General features: G+C 54.5%; 1 protein-coding gene across 2 annotated transcripts in view; it reads left to right on the top strand.

Moving 5' to 3' along the window:
• The window catches only part of ZC3H3 (zinc finger CCCH-type containing 3), a 167,634-nt gene that overhangs the window by 144,244 nt on the left and 4,072 nt on the right, over window positions 1–19,318 (top strand). For both annotated transcript variants that reach the window (XM_068933518.1, XM_068933517.1), the window contains exons 10-11: window positions 2,288–2,472; window positions 5,137–5,345. In XM_068933518.1, coding sequence (XP_068789619.1) covers window positions 2,288–2,472; window positions 5,137–5,345 — 394 coding nt within the window. The remainder of the gene's footprint in view (window positions 1–2,287; window positions 2,473–5,136; window positions 5,346–19,318) is intronic.

Below are 19,318 nucleotides of genomic sequence, written 5' to 3'. Positions count from 1 at the left end.
GCGGCCGGCCAGCCAGAACACAAAATCCTGGTCCTTCCTCAGAGCCAGTAGCGCTTTGCATGCAAGTTGGTCGGCTCTGGGGCTTTGGGCTGATTCGAGCCGCGGTAATGGCACCTTCTTGCCCCACAGCCACACCAGGTGTGCTTCAATTGGCGGTTCCTTGAATTTTGTTTCGCTTATTTATCAAGCAATTTCCAGTTTGAGGGTTGTTTTCTCCTGTTCACTAGTTCTGTTTTTTCTTTGACTGGCCTTGAGAGCAGTCCTGTCCCTGCCTTTGCCAAGCACGTCTCGTTCTCACTCTGGTCCGTATCTTTTCTGCAGCCGAAGGTGTCCAGAGCAGCATGAGCTATGGAAAAAGGTGCAAACTTTTCTCAAACCTCTGCACGATTTCAACTTTAGTCTCCTAGTTCAAACCGTTTGCAAGACAACAGCTGCTGAGATGGGGTGCAGGAAGCTTTGTGTGCTGGAGGAGATGGATTTTTTATATATCCACTCTCAGATGACATCCCGAAAATAAGAATTAACATTCTTAGCAGCTTGCGAGCGGTAAGAGCGTTTGCCGTGAGCCTTGCCGGCACTGCTGACACAAGTCCGAAAGTGGATTATCGCTAGTGATGCTTTTCCAGGGCTGGTCCGTGGATGGAGTGGAGCAAGCTTAGGATTTTGGAGCCACGCCAGAATTGGCTACTGTTTAGAGGGGGTCTAGGTACCGTTTGAGTTTTTCCCTGGGTTATACATTTACTTGCTGCAGAACCTCTTTGAGAGAGAGCGGGAACTCACAGGAGCTGGGTTTTGTGATTTGTTTTTTTTTCCCCAGCATCTCAGCTTGTGAAGCGGTCTTGTTATTCCCGCAGGGCTTTCCTCCTGGTTCTCATGTTTACCACTTCTAGCTATCTCCCCTGCAGAGCCCACGTCTCTGTTCGCATCCCGGACCCCCAGCCCTCCCGCTGCTTAATGATGGCCTCGGCCTCCAGCTGATGAGCTCGCAGGTCCTAGCAATCGCCGGCGGGTGGCAGAGCCCCTCTGCCCTTTCGCGGAGAGCCCCGTCACTCCACCGCTGCGCAGCGGGACCCCCGTGTGATCCCAAAGGTCAGAGCTGCTCTGCTCCCCCCGAGTCAGGCTGGAGCAAAAGGGCAGGCGCTTGCCTCTGTCCCGCCACCTTGCAGTCGTTGCTGGGAAATTGTATTTTTATAAACGCATAAGAACAGTCCCTCGGTGCGTTTTGCGCCCTTGAATTCCTCTGCTTTCCCCCGGATCCATGTAACGTTTTAGCCATTGCTGTCCTTTGGCGAGAGGTTTTGCAGCACGGGAATTCAAGTGCGGCAGGACCCGCTTAGAGAGAAAGCGGGCTGCATCTCTTTTCATGGCGACGATGAAAGGGCCCACGCGATGCAACGGGGAAACAGCTCCCAGTGCCGTGAACCCCTCGCCGTGCTGTGGGAGTTGTGGTGCCGCAGGCGCTGCTGGGTGTCCCAACGGTGGGCTTCCGCGGGCCGCAAGTTTGCAATAGATAACGTTACCGATACACATCCAGGCTACATAATCCTCAAATACGCGTGCCCTGAAGAGCCAGCAGTCTCGCCGTGGGTAGCTGGCACGGGGTACGCAATGCTCTGTTGTCGGTGGGAACGCTCAGGCTGCTTCGAGGCCCCCGTCATCACTGGGGTACAGACGTATGTGTGGGAAACGTGTCCGTGGGATGCGCGCCTGGACGGAAGAGCACGGGCCAAGTTCTTTTATCGGCACCGTCCCTGAGCAGAGCGGGCCTGACTCCAGCGCTTGGCTGCAGCGGCCTTTGGCAGGACGGTGGTGCAGGCAGCAGTCCCCGAATAGGCTCATTTTGCAGTGAAGAAACGTGCTGCTTCCCTGCTTTTCCATGCTCCTCCCCAAGTCCCAAGAGTGTCTGATGGAGGGAGAGGTCGCAGACCCAGCCTGGAAAATGTTGTTATCCTGTGTCCATCCTGAAACCAGCTTCTCCACCCTAGTTAACCTCTTCAGGACCTCCCAGCACCGCCACCTCTGAGCAGATCACTACTGTTAAGAAGTTTATCGTTTTGGGTCTCTTAAAGTTGAGCGCTTGGAGAGCGGCGAGTGTTCAGCCTCTCTTAGAAGAGAGGAAGAGTAATAGTGTGATGTGGAGGAGGACGATGTGCAAAGGAACCACTGGCATGTCCTTCTGTCCTTAGCGACGCGTTACTGCCACCCAAAGGCACCTGCCTCGCGCTCCCCATGGGCGTTTCAGGAGGCGTGGCTGCCTTTCCTGACCTTGCTCTCGTTTCCCTTGCAGTGCAAGAAGAAGCATACTCTGGTCTGCCCGGACTTTGCCAAGAAGGGTGTCTGCCCCAAGGGCGCCCAGTGCAAGCTGCAGCACCCGCAGAAGAAACGTCGCCCACGGCAGCCTGGTGCTGCCGGCAATGCCGACCGCGGCCACCCCCCCTCCAAGTGGCGGCGGCTCTGCGAAGAAACGGGCAGGTAGGAACGATGGCAAGAAATGCATTTTGCTCTTCTCCTTAAGGGGAACGGGGTCCGACAGGCTTGGGGCTCAAGGGAGAGGTCTCTGGATGGAGCTGTCGGGGAGGAAGGTAAGGATTTCTTTGGGCAGCATCCTCCCGGAGGAGCCTTGCACAGGTGCTGGGGGTTCAGTATTGGTCCCCATGCCACCTCTGTGACGCCCCAGCACCTTTGAGGAGGTCTCAGTGGGGTGGTGCCAACAACATTTTGAGCAAGACGTTTTCTCTCTCCCTTTGCCCTCTCCCATGCTGCCCTATGAGTTGGTCATGCTGTGGGAGTTGGGGTATCTTTGCACTTAGAAATGTGACCCTCTGGACTTCGTTGTCTCTGGATGTCTCTGAGGCTTTGGTAGACCTTCCTCCTGGGAGGTGAAGGAGCAGAATGGCCTGGATGGAGAAGCTGTCACAGAAAGTGGGAACAGCTCAGCCAGGGGTCTCTGGGAAGCTGGGAACCATCCTCCCCACCCTGTGCTCTTCGTTGTCCTCCACTGCAGAGAGCGGGCATGGATGGAGCCGGCTCCCCGCTTGCTTGTGCGAGGACCTGGAGCCCCTCAGCTTTGGAGGGAGGCAGGGAGGAGGAGCTCATCAGCAGAGCTTCATTGCCGCCTGCCTTCTGGTACGCACAGGAGTGTTTTAGAGGAAGGCGAGATGGGGACGGATGTGGAGATATAGCTGGCGGTGTTGGGCTGGGCGCTTGGTTAAGCACGTCAGCAGCTCAGAGCATAAAGCAGCTCTCCAGCTCTTCTGGAGATCACTGTTCTCGTTGCCCATGGGGGCTACTGATTTTTGAGTTTTCATTGTGCTGCGCAGCTGCAAAGCATCTGCCTGGGTGGCCCCACGCCCCGGGGGTTCATCTCATGCTGCTCATGCTGAGCTGGGATGGGGGAATTCGAAGCTTCCCAGCCGGGGTGTGAGGCAACAGTGGATGGAGCAGGAACTATCCGAGATGCAAGGTTGGTTTGGCCTCGATCCAACTGCTTTATTTGGTGGCGGTGTCTTCTTACGTAGAATCACAGAATGGTTGAGGTGGGCAGGAACCTCTGGAAATCATCCAGTCCACCCGCCCTGCTCAAGCAGGGTCACCTAGAGCACGTTGCCCAAGATCGCGTCCAGACAACTTTGGAATATCTTCAAGGATGGAGACTCCACCACCTCTCCGGGCAACCTGTTCCAATGCTCCGTCACCCTAATGGCAAAGAGGGTAGTTCCCATAGTAAGTGGTTTCCTCAGCGGGGCACTAGCTGGAGCATCTGTTGGCCAAAAATAAAGCTCTACGGTGCTGAGGATGGAACCCTCCAGGCTGATGGAGATGGTGGTCTTCCTCGTCCCTGCAGGAAGCATAACTGACACGTTCCTGGAGGTGCATCCGCAGCCAGGAGAGCCGTCCCAGGTGTTATTTTTGCCAGTGGGACAACCTGGGGGATGAGCAAAAAGGGAAAGAGCAATGCTGGAGGAGGTGTGTGTGTTTTATCCTCGGGGATGTTTATCCTTGGGGATGTGCCTCAGTGGGGAGCCAGATTTGTATCCCCAAAGCCGAGCGACGAAGGCTCCTTCTGTCCTCGCCACCGAACCCTGCCTCCCGCAGCATTTTAAGGGCAGAAGAAATCCATCCCCGGCGGGAGTGGGCAAAGGGCCGGGCCGGGGTGGCACTAATTCATCTGCAGCCCTTTGGCAGGGCTCACCTTATCAATCACTGTCACCGCCTGTCGCCTGGACTCGGCCGGCACCCGCCGCCACCTGGCCCCGGCTCAATTTGGGTTTTCCTCCAACCGCTCTGCAGCAGTCCATGAGCAAAGCCCGCACAGGCAGGCAGGGCTAGTACTCGGTGGCGGGGGGAGATTTGTACCGGGATGAGGGATGAAGCCAGGAAGGAAACGGCAGGTCCCTGGGCCCTGGCCCGGCTCTGCCTTGTATGGTAGCCCAGGGCACGGCAGGCTCGCCTGACTTATCCTGGGTGACGGAAGCGGCTTGGAATGACTCCCCCGCTCCTGTCCCCAGTGCGAACGAGGTGTAAAATAGTTCCTTGCTCTTTTTTAGGTAAGGAGGCTGGAGCGCGCAGCTGGGTGGTGGGGCAGGAGCCGGCTCTTGGCATCCTCTGCGGAGAAAGGAGCGTGCCTGCGCCTGGCTCCAGGAGCCGGAGAGTGCTCGAGAGGTTTTTCCTTTATTAGCACCATCAGTGGAGATGTCAAATGAGCTGAAATGTCATGTTAGTTGGCCTGGGTGGCAGGGCTGGGGCTGAAGCAAGCCCAGCGGGCAGCCTGCTGCCTCCACGTCATTCCTGCTGTCGCGGGCTTGCTCTGGCCACCTCTGACCCCAGCACGCCTTCACCTCCCACGAGCCCAGAGTCACAGGGCTCGTGACTCTGGACAGCATCTGGCAGCTCAAAATGGCCTTTTATGGGGAAACACAGAGCAAAGAGTCCGGCTGGGCAAAGAGGCTAAGTCGGATCTGGTTCCCTGGAAATCGGAGATAAGGGGCAGCCCAGGATGGAGAGCAGAGAGCTTCCTTGTGCGACTCTGGCAATTCACCCTCACCTCTTCCGATACCACCACATTCAGCATCGCCAAGAGGGATAATGGGTTTTTTTGTAATTATTATTCTCATTTTTTGCACGTATCTCCTCCAGGAACGATACCGTGCAGCTCCATGATGATGTGGCAACGCCGGGGCCCTCCAGCACAGAGCGAGATGCAACGTTTTGGAGAGATGCGGACCCATCGCGGAGCAGCCGGCTCCAAAAGCTGCCGTCTTTCATCTCGCTGCAGTCGCCCACCTCCCCCGGGGAAGAGACATGCAAAGCTGAACGGGGAGAGGATGAGCCTGTGGAAGAGCCAGGTAGGAAGCAGTTGCTCCAGTTTTGTTCCCGCACCCGCCGGGCTGCGCCAGTTCACAGCCTGTCTCCACAGCATCCGTTGCATGTGTTTCCAGGTGTGAAACAGCTCTGAAACTCTGAGATAAAGCCATCTCTGGTGGGATGCGGGGCTGAGAGTCTGCGGGTGCCTCCTGCAGACTCGGGGGGCCGAGTCTGTGACGAAGGTGCCTGCACGCAAGTTCAAGGGAAGAGTCCATATTAGTCTCGGATAATCTACCTTGCTGCTTTATTAAAAGGCAGGGGAAGAGACTTTGGAAATGGATGCAGTTTTTGAAAGGTGCAATTTTAGGGTGAGCCAGACTTTCTCGTGAAGTCTGGCAGAATTGAGCAAATGGCTTCTGCCCTGATATTTTTTCAGTTTTGCAAGAGTTCGAGCAAATTTGTCAATGGAAGTGACTGTAAAAACAGGGAGGAAGGTGTTGAAGTAACTGAAAAGAAATGTGTTTTATTGCTGTTTCTCTGCAAAGCGTTTTGCACCGTCCCAACAAATGTGAGCTGTCGTTCTGTTTCCCCAACATCTTTCTTAGTTCTCCCTCCCCTAATTCAGCCCCTGGGCAGGGAAATCCTGTGATTGCCAACTCTGACGGCAGCTCTGGGGGAAGTGAGGGGCTTTGGGTGGCTCTGAGGACATCAGACACGTTTGCAAGTGCAGAGGGGATGGAGGAGTGGTGCGGGGGAAGCAGAGGTGAATATCCTCATGTGCCTTGAAGCTGCTCCGTTAAAACGCGTGGTCCTTTTTGACGCGGCGTAGGATGTTTTGGCTGGAGCTGAGCAGCCAGTTCTCTGGGATTTTGCCGGTGTCATTGCTTTCCGTTATCCTTTTTGTATCCGGTCCTTCATCTGAGGGATTTGTAGCAGTCGTGTCTCCTGAGTGCCGTCACAGATAGCAGAAGGGGACAGAGTTTGGCTCGAAGGTTTAAATCAACGTGTTTTGCGGCAATAACTTGCCATTGCAGTTTGAACTGAGAGCAGAGGTGATCCGATGGGAAAACAGAACAGCTGCAAAAGCCATTTATGATTTTTCCCCCAACCTTGGACAAGCCAGGTGAATTCTGCTAAATTGTATGGGCAGTTCAGCGATGTGGCAGTGACCGCTGCAGCGGAGAGCCCTATCTCCTGCCCTGGCACCAGCTGAAGGTAACGGAGAGGTAGGATGAAATTAATGCTGCCGAAGCACGTGCTAGCTTGGGTGGCTCAAGACACGGGTCGGTGTGAACGAAGGAGCTGGAGAAACCAGCTGCGCTTCGCTCGCCATCTTCGATGTCACACCTCCTACAACCTAACGTGCGACAGGCGCAGGGTCCCCTTGGGAAGACAGACGAATCTGGTGCTGGAAGCGAGACTGGGACATTTGCACGGTCCTCCTCGGCCAGAGGCCGAGCAACTCCAGAGCTGTGCCTGGCTTGGCAGCTAAGTGTAAACCCCACTTCAAGCCGGGGAGGTCTGAGATGCCTTGACGTGGTGGGGAAGAAAATGCCCAGGATTAGCAACATATTCCTGAAGTCACAGGCAAGTGGGCGGTTGGAAGGTGGCCGCTGAGCTGTGCGCTATTGAAATGCAAGGCAATGGGAATGCGTCCTTTCAGCAGGGATCACTTCTGCTGGAAAGGCTCTTCTCCGCAGCGTGGAGTGAAGTGCTTGGCTTCCCTTTGGAGTCGCGGTGATTTCTTCCCCCCCCCCACCGCGCCTCCCTCCTTCCCTTCTGCTGGCCCCGTTTCAACGCGCTTTTGATCTCGGTGACAGGGCTGCTGCTGCCGTTGCAGGGAAGTGCTCTTGAACCAGCGGGTTAATCTGCCTTTTTGATCTCTGCGATGAAGATGGAGCAATTAATCTGCCAAAAGAAAGCTGTTGAAATGCCTTGAATTGCACTTGGCAGTCTGCAGTAACTCGGTCAAGAGAGTGTGTGTCAGGTGGGGGATAGCGACGCTCCGGCAAGACGGGCATCTGGGAGGCAGGCTTTTCTCTTAACTCGTGTTTATATGTCATGGGGGGGATAATTTCTGGTTGCTTTGCATGCGAAGATGAGAAAAAGGATCTGCTACAGGGCATTAGTAGGAAAGTTAGGGATTCTCCAGGACTTGGCAGGGAAAAGATTTGGGGTGAGCGGCAGCTCACAGGTCCTCGCCTCCCCACGAGGCATGCGCCCCACCGTGCTGGTCGAGCTGGGCGAGTGCTGTTAAGCGGGAGGAGCACGAGATGCCGGCAGGGCTGGAGACCCCAGGAAAGGAAATCAGGGAAGGAATTGCAAAAGCCTGTTAAATAATTTGATGACAAAGCCGTTTCCCTGCCAGAGCGATGCATCGATTGCCCGCCGTTCGTCCGAGGATGAGTGCGGGGATGCTGTTTGCCCCGCGCTTGGGGGTGATGTCTGGTGGTTTGTGTGATTAGACGCTCGTCTCTGCTCACACCGAAGAGCACAGGGGCACGACAGTGGCCGAGGGAACCCCGATACCTAACCAGAGAAAACGCGCCCTCGCCCCGGCTCGTCCTGGGAGAGCCGTCGGTCCCATGGGCCGGCAGTGGCACCTATCACCAGGAGTCAACAGAGAGGCTTTCCCTGGAGCACCTTGCAGCCCAAGAGGTTCCTCACACCTGGAGGGACCAAGAAGTCCAGCAGGCTACTGAGAGAGCAGTTTGTGCAGGGGAGTGTCTAAGGCCAGTTACTGGAGGGATCCGTATTGTATATATATGTATGCATATATGTTTTCCACTAATGGGCGTTCATCCTGATCAGCCAGAACTGAACCTTGTGTCCCTGCCTAGCTGTGGTTATTAGATAGGTAAATAGCTGGGATCTGCAATGCTGTTTTGGGGACCTCACCATCCTCCAGCGGGGCAGAGCCGGGGACCAGGCATGCTCAGCATTCGTCCCCGTGAGCTTGATGATGATACTCCATTTCTGGCTTGTAAAGCCTGAAGGTGACACGCAAATTGGTGCAGTAGTAAATAAGGAGGAGGACAGGTTATTGTTACAGAGTGGTCTGAATTGCTTGGTTGAAAGGCGACAATTTGAGAAATGCCTTTTTAATACTGCCGAATGCGGGAGGAGCAAAGAAAAACACCAGTTGCATGTACAGGAGGGAAGATGCTGGGTGAGAGGGGATTTGGAGCTGACCAGGCCAAACTTAATCACCACTGGAGCCGTGTCCCTGTGGGCTGTTTAAAGGCTCAGCCCCGTGATTTTAAGGCCCATCCCATGCCCATCGTCTGTGATAGCTGCCAAACTCCAGGGATGCCTCGGGATGGACGGGTCAGACTGTGGTGCTCGGGGAGGCGGGTGCTGGAGGTGGACATCCTCCTGCCCTGCTCACGAGTTTGGTGCCCCTCAGCCCTCTCTCCCCACAGCCTCTCGAGGCCTGACCGTTTGTTCCAGCACGAAACATCCGTTCCTGGTGAGTGTCGCCTCCACCTTATGTGCTTCCCACCGGCACGTCGGCTAATCCGAATTAACCTGCTCTCCAATCCCTAGCACAGAGGTGCGTCTTCTCGGGTAGCAGGTGAACGTTGCAAGGGGCTTCCCAGCAGCTCTGTGCCACCGAGCAAGACTGGAAACCGTCATGCTGCCACGCGTGCACCAGCGCTCGGCAGCATTGCGTCCTTCACCTCGTTTTGTTCTGCGAGTGCCCCGTGGTGCCACGGGAGGGCAGAGCCGGAGGGAGCACGCGGCTCCCCTGCCCCTCCGGCAAGCGTTTCCAGGTAATGTGCTTTTCCATATTTCACCTTCCAGTTAAATAGCCTGCGCCGGAGCCTAACTGGCCTCCCTGCGCTAATTGTAAGCAAGCGCACCAATGCAAACCATTCCAATCGAGTGCTAATTTAATTAGAAAGCACCCATTTTAGTTAATTTGTTCGAGAAGATCACTGAAAACTCCTGGAGAGAACAGATGTTCCCCTCTCCCCCGATGAACATTCAGGGGTTTGTAAATGGCTCCACTCAGCCTTGTTTAGGAGAGAAAAGAGGATTTTATAGCTGCAAACGACCCTTTCTGTAAACATTTTACAGCTCTCTGCACGTTTGAGTGACGATAAACCCCTAGCAACTCGGCGGGCTGCAAATTTGCGACCATACGGCTATCATTTTATTGTCATATTTCACGGTCGTAACGTTAATGGAAGATGCTCGCTACAGTCTTTTTTAACGGCTCCGCTGAGCACGCTCAAACGCTTTTGCTTTGGAGGAATTCATCGAGGTGCAGTGCTTCTATTTTTGTTTACAGCTTTCACTTCTGGAGGAATAACTTTGAGAGCGCAAATCCCCCTCGCCCGCCCTCCCTGCCCGAACCCAGGTTCAGCTCGCCTGCTCTCGCCTTCGAGGGTTAAAACTTTTTCCGTGTCGTGTTAGGCAGCTCGGAGCTGCTTCCCACCTGCTGGCGCAGCAGCGAGAGCCGCTGCCGGGCGATGCAGGAGACGCGATTGCTCCTCAGCAGCGTCCTAGACGTGCTGGAAGGGTGTGCGGGGAAGCATGCTTGTATCCTGGTCTCTCAGCCAACATCTCCAGCTCCCGCATCAGAGCGTGTGTGAGATGGTAGCATCTTCCTGGTAAGCCGCAGCTATTGCTCTAGGTTGATGTTTTCCCTGTGTTTTCTCCTTCTTTCTTCTCAGCTGCTAAAATCAGAGAGCAGATGTTATTTATTTAACACAAAGCCAGTACTCCAAGCCCTACATGTGTCTGCAGCTGGTCTCCCCCGAGCGAATCTCCTCGGCTGACTGCAGTGCGGAGGGTCCCACAGGGGATCCACTGCCTCCAGTGTCCCATTTAACACTTCTCCTGCTGTTGGCTCTTCTCTCTAAAACCATCTCAGCAGCCGGAGAGGCAGATAAAAATTAACCCCATTGGCATCCCTTGGGTTGGTGCAAGCCAGTGGCAGAAGATGGCCTGAGGCCTTACAGAGAGCATCTGCATGGGTGGGTGATCAAGGATCAGGCTCGACTGGGTTGTCCTGGGAAAATGGGGGCCAGCATCTGCTGGACTACGGGAACAGACTGTGTGTCGGTGCTTAGCCAACGGCAAAAAAGAGCAAAAGTAATGCTCTTGCTGCGCAAGGCTTTCTAGCTGTGCTGCGTTGCAGTCTGAGAGCGCTCGCATGGACAGTTACTGCAGCTCAGCTGATGGATGGTAACCTTGTTGAGCAGGAGTAACGCAATAACGTCTTTGAGCATCAGTGCAGGCGTGACTCAGTCGGTACAGTTTTCTCCTGTCAGTAGGGCCTGGGAGGAAATGTTGTCTGATGGGTAGAACCTGGGCAATTGGATTCCTGCGTGTGGAAATGGGTTTCTCCTTGTATGTCCTGTGCTCCAGCCCCACTGTCTTGGTGGCCTTTGCTGGATTTGCTCTGGTATGTTTATGTCTTTCTTCCATTGGGCAGCCCCAGACTGGACACAGAACTCCAGGTGTGGTCTCGCTAGGGTCGGATAGAGAGAAATATATTTGTACAGTATTAAGAAATTAGCCCAATCCTGAAAAGTGCTTCTAAAGAAGCATTTAGTGCAGACTTTGCACTGATTTCTAGGACTTCTTTAGGATAAAATGGAAGTCTCTTATTTATTCATGGGAACAGCTCTTTATATAGTTTCTTATCTTGATCCATTATTACTTATGCAACTCCATGGATAAGGACATCTTTGACTGCCCTTTAAGTGACCTAAGACAGCAGTGAGCTGAAGGCAGTGGAAGACAGGTAGCTGAAGACAGCAGTCCTCCAGTAGTCCCCGTCTCTCCTTCAGATAGGAAAGAACCGGGTCTCTCTCCTACACCTCAGCTACTCTCTGGAGATACCTGAGCCACGTTGGACTTGCTTAAGAGTCTGAACCGTGGCTCATGGGGAGCAGAGGTCTTGGTCCTCCTGGCAGGAGGCTGCTGTTTCTTTTTGGAAAAGATACGGGCCAAGATGAAGTCATGAGGCAGTGGCTGCACCTGTGGTTGGTCCACCTCCATCACCTTTTCTTTGGATGGGTTGACCTGCATGGGCTCTGGGTCTCCTACAACCAGGTTGAGGGAAGCTCTTTTGGCCCATGCAGTCTTCCTGCTCCTCCTCTATATATCCTTCCTTCAGACTCCTTCTGTCTGGCTCATCATTGTCAGCACCCCCTTTCTGAGCAGGAGTGAGTGCCTACTCCTGCAGCCTGGGTGGTCTCTCCTACTGTTGGTGGGAGTATTGTGGCCAAGAGTTTATTGCTGGAGTGGACCTGCCTTCCCCAAAGTCTGGTTCAGGTGTTTGAGAAGCTTTCTTAGGCCTTGCAACTTCTGAGGAACCTGTTTGAAGTCCTTGGTGCCTCACCCAAAGGAGAACAACTTTCCCTTTTCTGTACCCCTACCTGCTCCAAGTCCCCTGGTCACTCACGGGGCCAAGAAGCTCAGCAAGTTGTGGTGGGTGGGTGGGTGTCCAATAAGGGCTGTGGGAAAGTAGGTGGTGAGGTGGCTCATGATGCCTCAGGGTCACTGCAATATGCCCAGCTTGACCACCTGCTTAATTGGGAAGAGTTGGGGGGCTGAGGGCTTGAGGGCTACTTTCCTTAGTTCATCTCTACTTTCGCTTGCTGCAGAGCAAGACTGCTCCTGGTCCTCAGAAGTTTTCTGAGCCTCCCGTTGCAGGTCTGTGTAGTACATCAACCTAATGGGAGATGTGTAGATTATCTGAGATCTTTGCTCACAGTGACTTTAGCCTCTGCAGGTGACCGCAGCAGCTGAGGCATCCATGCAGAAACAGGATTTTTAACAGGGCAGTGGTGTTTGACTTCTGCCTGCCTCACTTTCCCCATTTGTCATACTTTCCCAATTAGTAGGAGCTTTGGAGCTTAATTGCTGGTGTGCATGAGGCTTGGGGGCTGTGGGACGAAAAGCAGAAGGGGGAGCCAGGGGATGGCTTTCAGCCATAAGAGGAGCTAGTAAATGTTTGATCTCCTTTGCGTTTCGGGGAAATAGCAGCTCTCATTTGGGCAGTGCGTGGCTGTTTGATAGCAACTCCCTGTAGTGGCCCCTATCTGCAGCTACTTTGGCGTTACCTCCCCGATGTCCGGGACAGCTGGGCGGTCTGCACAGGGAAGCGTGGCACCAGGAGCACGTTGGTGCTGCAGGGACGATGAGGGACAGCAGTGACAGCAGGGTCTGCCATTGGGCGGGCTGCCAGGGTGCCGCACTCGTTTCCCTGCACTGACGCTGTTGCATGCCTTGTGCCATCTGCTTGCCGGAGCAACGGAGGTGTTACAGCGCAGCAGGCTGCTGCCCCGTGGGCCCTCGTGATGGGGATCTGCTAGAGCAGATGCTGCTAAGGCACATAAAAGGAGAAGGGAGAAAGGAAGGGAAAAACAGTGATGGGATTTTTGCCATTGACTTCGATGTGATAAGGATCCAATCCATTGCAGAGGATTGGGCCTATTGATCCCTGTAGGCATCTCTTGCTCACACAGTGTCCGAACAGTTTCCACATCATTTCCAGCATCGCACTGGAGCTAGTGTGGCTCCCATTGCTCTTCAACCCTGGGGAGACGCTGCCAAAAGTGGTGGCAGATGCAGCCTCCTCCATTTAGCCCGGCTGGGCTGCTTCTCCGTCTCTGCCACCCACAGAGGCAGCAGGCTTTCTCTGCAGGTAGGTCCTGCCTTCTCCTGCGGCAGCTGACTGACTCCTGAACTGCCGTGGCAGGACCTTTCCCTCACTAACATGCTGCCGTGCTCCGAGTCGTGGGTCGCCAGGGCTGGATCAGGCTCGGTCCCTGCAGAGATGCCACCTGTCTATAAGGGGGGATGTTGGGGAGAAGGAAGCACAATAAGGGTCCAACTCGTTCCAGACTCTCTGAGATGAAAGGATTTTCCTGCCTTATTTTCTTACTCTGTAGGAACTTGGCTCATCTGAGCTTTCATTGTGCTCTGAGCAACGCACTTAGTTGTGAGAGGGGTCAGGAGCCTGCTGAGTGAGCGGGTTCAGGGTTTGGGGTGCAGGGGAGGGCCATGAGGCCACTAAGACCCTCACTCACCCTAAATGCCTTAGCCCAAGTTCAGCCCTTGTCCATAGGTTCATAGGATAATTCAGCGTGGAAGGAACCTGTGGCGGTCATCAAGTCCAGCCTCCTACTTAAGCCTGTCCAGCCTCAACCGTGAGGTCTGGCTTGTCATGTGCCGGGCCAGCCATGGCTGGCAGGTCAAGGTCATGCAACAAGGGACGTGCCAGATGGTGACACCCCTCAGGAAGCAGGTGGGAGAGTTGCAGGAGGAGGTGGAGGCATCTAGGCAGTCATGGTGAGACCTCATGGCAGTTACAGGAGCCCGCAGATCCTCTGGGAATGATATCAAACAGACAAGCCCAAGCTGAGGAGAGGAAGAAGAGACTGAGCCTAGAAGTCTTTAAGCGCTTCCAACACAGTGAGGAAACAGGGACAAGCCAAAATGTATCCTGGCTTTGTGACGCAAAGATCTGTAGGGCTTGCTAGGCTTGTCCTCTTGCGTGCAGACAGCGAGCTTGAGGCTGCAGGGAAAGGGGGCCCGGGGCCGGGCCGTTTTGGTGGAGGATGGCCCGGGAGATCTCCTCCAGTCCTATCAGTAGAGGGGAAAGTGGTCTTTGATGGTATAGTATACCACCAACACTCTCCTGACTTCATCAGCTGGGAAGGCTCCAGGGGTGGTGCAGACCTTTGCTGGACCTGAACAGCTCGTTTCCCCCTGTGGCAGTCACTGTGAAGGGCTCAACTGGATCTCTCCTGGCTCACGTAGCCTGGCACGTAGCAGATGTTTCTTATAATTGAAGAAGTTGATCTACATAACTACAGGGTGGTGAGATGATCTTCCTGCCCTCCTCCCCGTCATTGCTGTCCCGTTCTCCTCAGGGCACGACCCTCCCCTGCTGTCTCCTCTGGCCTCGCAGTCCCAGGCTGATACATGCTACATCAAGCATGCAGATGGAGTTTAATTAGAGAGCATCAAAATTCTCTGTCATAACTGAATTAACAAACCTCTAATATAATTGCTTTTCTAATGCAAAATCTATGGAGTTGCAGGCTGCGGGCAACACCCGTTCCTCGAGCAGAGCAATGTGTATCAGACTAATTGGTTTCCCGTTAACATGCTGGATTTGTTCATCATTAGTGATTGCATCTTCTCCTCCTGAGTCAGCAGATGTGTATGGATTTTGTGGGTGTTTGATAGTGGACCCCACAGTGGGGGAGGTTTAGCTTGCTTTGATGGATCCTATTTTATCTGGATACTGGTTTCGGTCATCCTTCTTTTGATCATGGGCACATCTTTCAGTGCCAAGCATGAGGTGGCTTGGCATGCCGTATAGGCTTTAGGGCAGTGCCGATATTCAGAGTATTATGGAGGGTTGGAGTTGGAGGTGTAGGATCTTGTAGTGTCTTTGTGGCTCTGGGAAAGTCGTAAGGTAAGAAACTTCATTCTTACTTAATTTCTGTATTGCAAAGCAGCCAATTGGGTTGAAACTTCCAATAAACGTGATGAGCGTCCTGACTTTTTCTAATTGAGCTCTCGATCTGAATCAGAATCGTTATTTCTTATCCCACAAGCGGCATTTGAAAATACTCTTTCTGATTTACTTTCTGCATGGATCTAACTGCCTGCATGTTTCCAGTCCTCTTTCCGTATTGATTTTGCAGGCAAGTTTCAGACCTGCCAGGTCGCACTCATGTGCCAGGCCTGGAACTTCTGTATTAATCTTCTACCCATCTTTAAGAGCCTCGTCCTCTTGTGATGGACGGTCTGGAGATCAGGCCTTTTGGACTTTGCTCGGGGTTTCTGAAGAGCTGACAGCGCTGTGATCTCCCCACTGGCATTATTTAGTACCCTGCCAGTTAGAGATGAAAAGGGCCTCTTAGATGGTCCAACCCAGGCTCCTTCAGGATGAACTTCAGCTCGCTGGTGGAGAACAGATCTGGGAATCACCATATCTCATAGTTTGTGTGAACTTGCCAAGTTGCTGGGGGTGAAATCTCTGCTCCCGGCTTTGAACGAGCTGTTGGCATGAGCAGGGTAAAGCAGGAGGGAGGGAGCCTGCTCACGCTGCCTCCCCGCACTGTGCAGCATCTGGCCCACGCTGGGGTCCTCCTTGGGTAGGGAGGATGTGGGAGTTCAGGACTTGGCGCTCGTGACTAGCTGTGTCCACCCGTGTGAACGGAGTTGACTTCTCCAGGTATCACAGAATCACAGAATGGTGGAGGTGGGAAGGCACCTCTGGAGATCATCTAGTCCAACCCCCTTGCTCAAGCAGAGTCACCAAGAGCGTGTTGCCCAGGACCCTGTCCAGGCAGCTTTTGAACATGTCCAAGGATGGAGACTCCACAGCTTCTCTGGGCAACCTCTTCCGGTGCTGTTACCCTCATAGTAAAGAAATTTTTCCTTCCAGTTAGTGGCAGCATAGCGGGTTGGATTTGATTGCTTCTCTCACGGCTGATTGTTTCTTTCCTCGTAAAAGAAGGAATTAAGGAGAAAAGACACGGGAAGGTGGCAACTCTGCCGGTGCACGCATCCCCAGGCAGCAGCAAGAAATCTCCTGAGATGCATCCCGATTTTAAACATCCTGGTTAGAAAGGAAGGCATGATTTTCCTTCTGTGCAAGGCTTCTCCTACCAACCCAGCTTTGAAGTTTCCCCATCGCTGGTGGTAGGAGGTTTCAGTGGAATAGCCGCACGCTGAATTTTTGGTTAATGTGTGCCCATGCTGTAATTCAGGGGCAGCTGGAGGGGTTCAGTGCAGGTCTTCAACTCCGAGATTAAGCGTGGGGCTGCGGATGGGGTGCAGTTTGCACCGTCGAAACTTTGATGTGCCCGGCTACGGGAGATCAGGGCACTTGGGGGCATTTGATGGCAGAGTTGTTCCCTTTGAGCGCAGCAGCTGCAGCGCGCTTATTTATTATCTCCGTGTGTGGGTATCCGAAGCGTTCCTGGCGGAGTGCAGTGATTTATTCTCTTCTGCGTGCCTCTACCGTATACAATGACCTGGGAAATCGCTCCGCGCGTCTCGGGCAGACTGGAAGGCAGCCCTGGCATTGTCGTTCAGGATAAAACCTCCTTGTTACCGGCGTGACGGGTGAGCCTCCCCCCGCAAACGCGTGCTTTCCAGTAGGAAAAAATGCAAAAGGAGAAGATGAGGGGGAGTGGATAAAGTTGGAAAACACTGCAAACACCGCCTCCTCTCCCATGCAACACTCAGTTGGGATAAAAAAAGCCCTCAGACCAGCCCCTGGCTGCTTTTTCCGTTTGAAAAGCTTCTGCAGAAAATTCTGGGGGTTAGCCCTCGCCGTATCCTTTCTATCCCTCCTTTTGTTCTTCGACTTTGTTAAAAAAAAGGCCTCCCTTGCCTAAGTTCCTCCGGAGCTGACTCAGCCGTGCGCTTCAGCTGTGAAAGGAAAAGCCATTTCGGAGTCGGATTCAGCTTCCCGGCTCCCCCAAGGTGGCCCGCGAGCGGTTCAAGGATATTCCTCCCGGCTGGGGGAAACGTGCATGTGTTTTTTGGGGAGGAGAGCAAGGATTTCTTACCCTGGGGAGGTCTGCGGGGATGTGCGTGCGGCAGAGCGGTGCCGGGAAGTGTCCCAGAGGGCAGAAAATTCGGGTGGCAATTTTTCCATGCCCTTCGCTCCCCAGTCAGGCCCTGCTCCCAGCGTATTAATAACGGGAGCGTTGCCTGGCTTGCCGTCGAACGGCGCTTTTTAGACACGATCCTTCTTTCTCGGCACCCCATCGGGGCTTGGGTGCCTTCCACGTACAGCTGAGAGCAACCGCGCGGTCCTCCACCAGCGTGGGACGTGTCTGGCCACCGTCCTTTTCCGGGGCTGGCTTGATGTCGTCGGTAGCTCCTTCTGGTCTGGGTGACCCTCCCGGACCTGTGCATTGCAGAGGTGAGAGAAGAGCTTTTGAGGACCCTCAGGGGCTTGGGAACCGGGACGAGAGCCGCTTCCTTTTCTCCTGCAGGTTCCCCCACTGGCCGTGTGCCTTTAAATCCCCCTTCTCCTCTCCCCCCTCCGCTCGGCATCTGGTCGAAACGGATTTTGTTTAACTTTCCCATTGGGTCCAGATGAAGATGCTCGGAGAGGATGCGTCTGGGGGAAGGCCTCTTTTTATTGAAAAATGTAATGGTGCCACCTGACGCGTGATTTACTGCAGTGTCCACTCCTCGGACTTGATAATATATTTCTATTAGATTTCTCCCTTTCACTCCCTTCTCCCCGCGAAGAGTGGCAAGTTTCTCGGTCTGCCTGACACCTTCTTAGGTTTAGGCAAAATAAATGTTGATTTTCATCAGAAGGAAGAGCGCTGGAAGTCCTAATTCTCCGGCGAGGCTGACAAGCTCAGCAAAAGCAGCTCGGCTCTCCGCAGAGGGCTCGCGAGCCAGCCCTGCTCCTCTCTTTGGAAGCAGTTCAATCATCGTAATGAAAAAGGGGCTTCTTCGCCCAGCTTTCGCTAACTAGAAATTATATACCTGGTTCCTGGAAGATGGATTGCGCCCGCTCCCGAAAGGCAGAGGGCGGGAGAGGGAGCGGAGGAGCGCTCGACGCGGCCCAAGATTGATCACACAATTTGCAGAATCTCCCATGCACAAAAGCAGAAAATATATTTTTTTTTGCCGGCGGCGGGCGACGGGGGCAGCCGCGGGAAGAGGCGCCCCGTCGGGTTGAGGTTTGCGGCGTATCCGGTCCGTCCGTCCGTCCCGCGGCACCGCTTTCCCCGGGCTCGGCTGCTCCGTACCGCGGCTCTGCTTCGCTGCAGCGGGCTCGAGGCATCTCGCTGCGTCGGGGGCGAGAAACCGAATCACGCTGCGCTTGCTTGGTTGCTCTTCGGCAGCCGATTTGGGTTTTATGCCGCGGCCGAAGGCTCGCTGGCGGGCTTTTTGAGGAGCGGCTTTTAAATCGGACGCGTAAGCCGTGAAATCAGCTCGGCTCCGTAAAAACCCGCGCGGCAGCCAGGAAGCTAATTGTAGTCAATTAAACAGGCGCTGCTTTTTTTTTTTTTTTTCCCTCCCTCGCAACTCGGAAAGAAATCTATATTTCTACTTCTGTGATAATATTTGCTTTGAACGGCGACGCGCGCCGTTTTCCTGACGCTGCACCTCTACCGGCTAATGCGGTTTCCCCGGCTGCTCCGAGGGGATTGAGCTGTTTCCTATCGCTCCCGTTCGCTCGGCTCGCGGAGCCGTTAGCGCCCGCGTGTCCTAACGAACCGGGGCCTCGGCAGCCCGAGGGGCTCCGCGGGCACCACCAGAAGCCGGTGCCGAGGGTCTTGCCTGGGCGACAGCAGCAATAACGGATAAACTCGGTGCAGCAGTGAAAGCCCAGAGGTTGGAAGGTCCCTTCCGCCGTCCTCTACCTCGCGACGGGGACTCAAGGTCGCCCCGTGCCTCGGTGGGAGCTAACGTCCCCTCGGAGCCTCTCGGGGGAGGCGACAGATGATTTTACAGCAAGACTGGACAATTTTCCTAGCGCCTCGTAAAAATAAATAACGAACTCTTCCCCTCCCTAAACCCTGGAACACGGTTTTCCGGCGCGAGTGTTGGCAACGCGGATTTTGCCACCTTGCACGTCTCCGTCCTCGGCGCTGCCTCCGCCGGCTCCATTCGCCCGGAGGATTTGGGCTCTTTGGAGGCCTGATGTTGGGTCTTCGATGGCTTCTTTTGGAAAGCCGGAGCCGGAGCGGGCTTTAAGGGCGCCGCAATGAATGCTGAGGTATCCTGGAAAATCGGGTGGGCAAACGCATCCGGCGAAACGGTCCCTGGATTCGGGAGTCTTGCATTGCCCACCGGGACGCGACCGCGCTCCTGTTTTGCCGTTGTGTCTCCAGCAACAAACCCAACCTTTATCCCCGCTCCTCGTCCTGCTGCTCCCGAGAAAATCTCCGCTAAGGAGTTGGGTGCTTTCCACACCCCGGCCAGCCCGGAGAAGCGACACCCCGCGCGACCGGCCGGGTGCTGGAGGACACCTGCTTGGCGGGTGGTTTCACGTTGC

This window comes from Struthio camelus, chromosome 2 (assembly GCF_040807025.1).
Source record: "Struthio camelus isolate bStrCam1 chromosome 2, bStrCam1.hap1, whole genome shotgun sequence".
Taxonomy (NCBI): Eukaryota; Metazoa; Chordata; class Aves; order Struthioniformes; family Struthionidae; genus Struthio; species Struthio camelus.
This window is presented reverse-complemented; position numbering and strand designations above follow the sequence as displayed.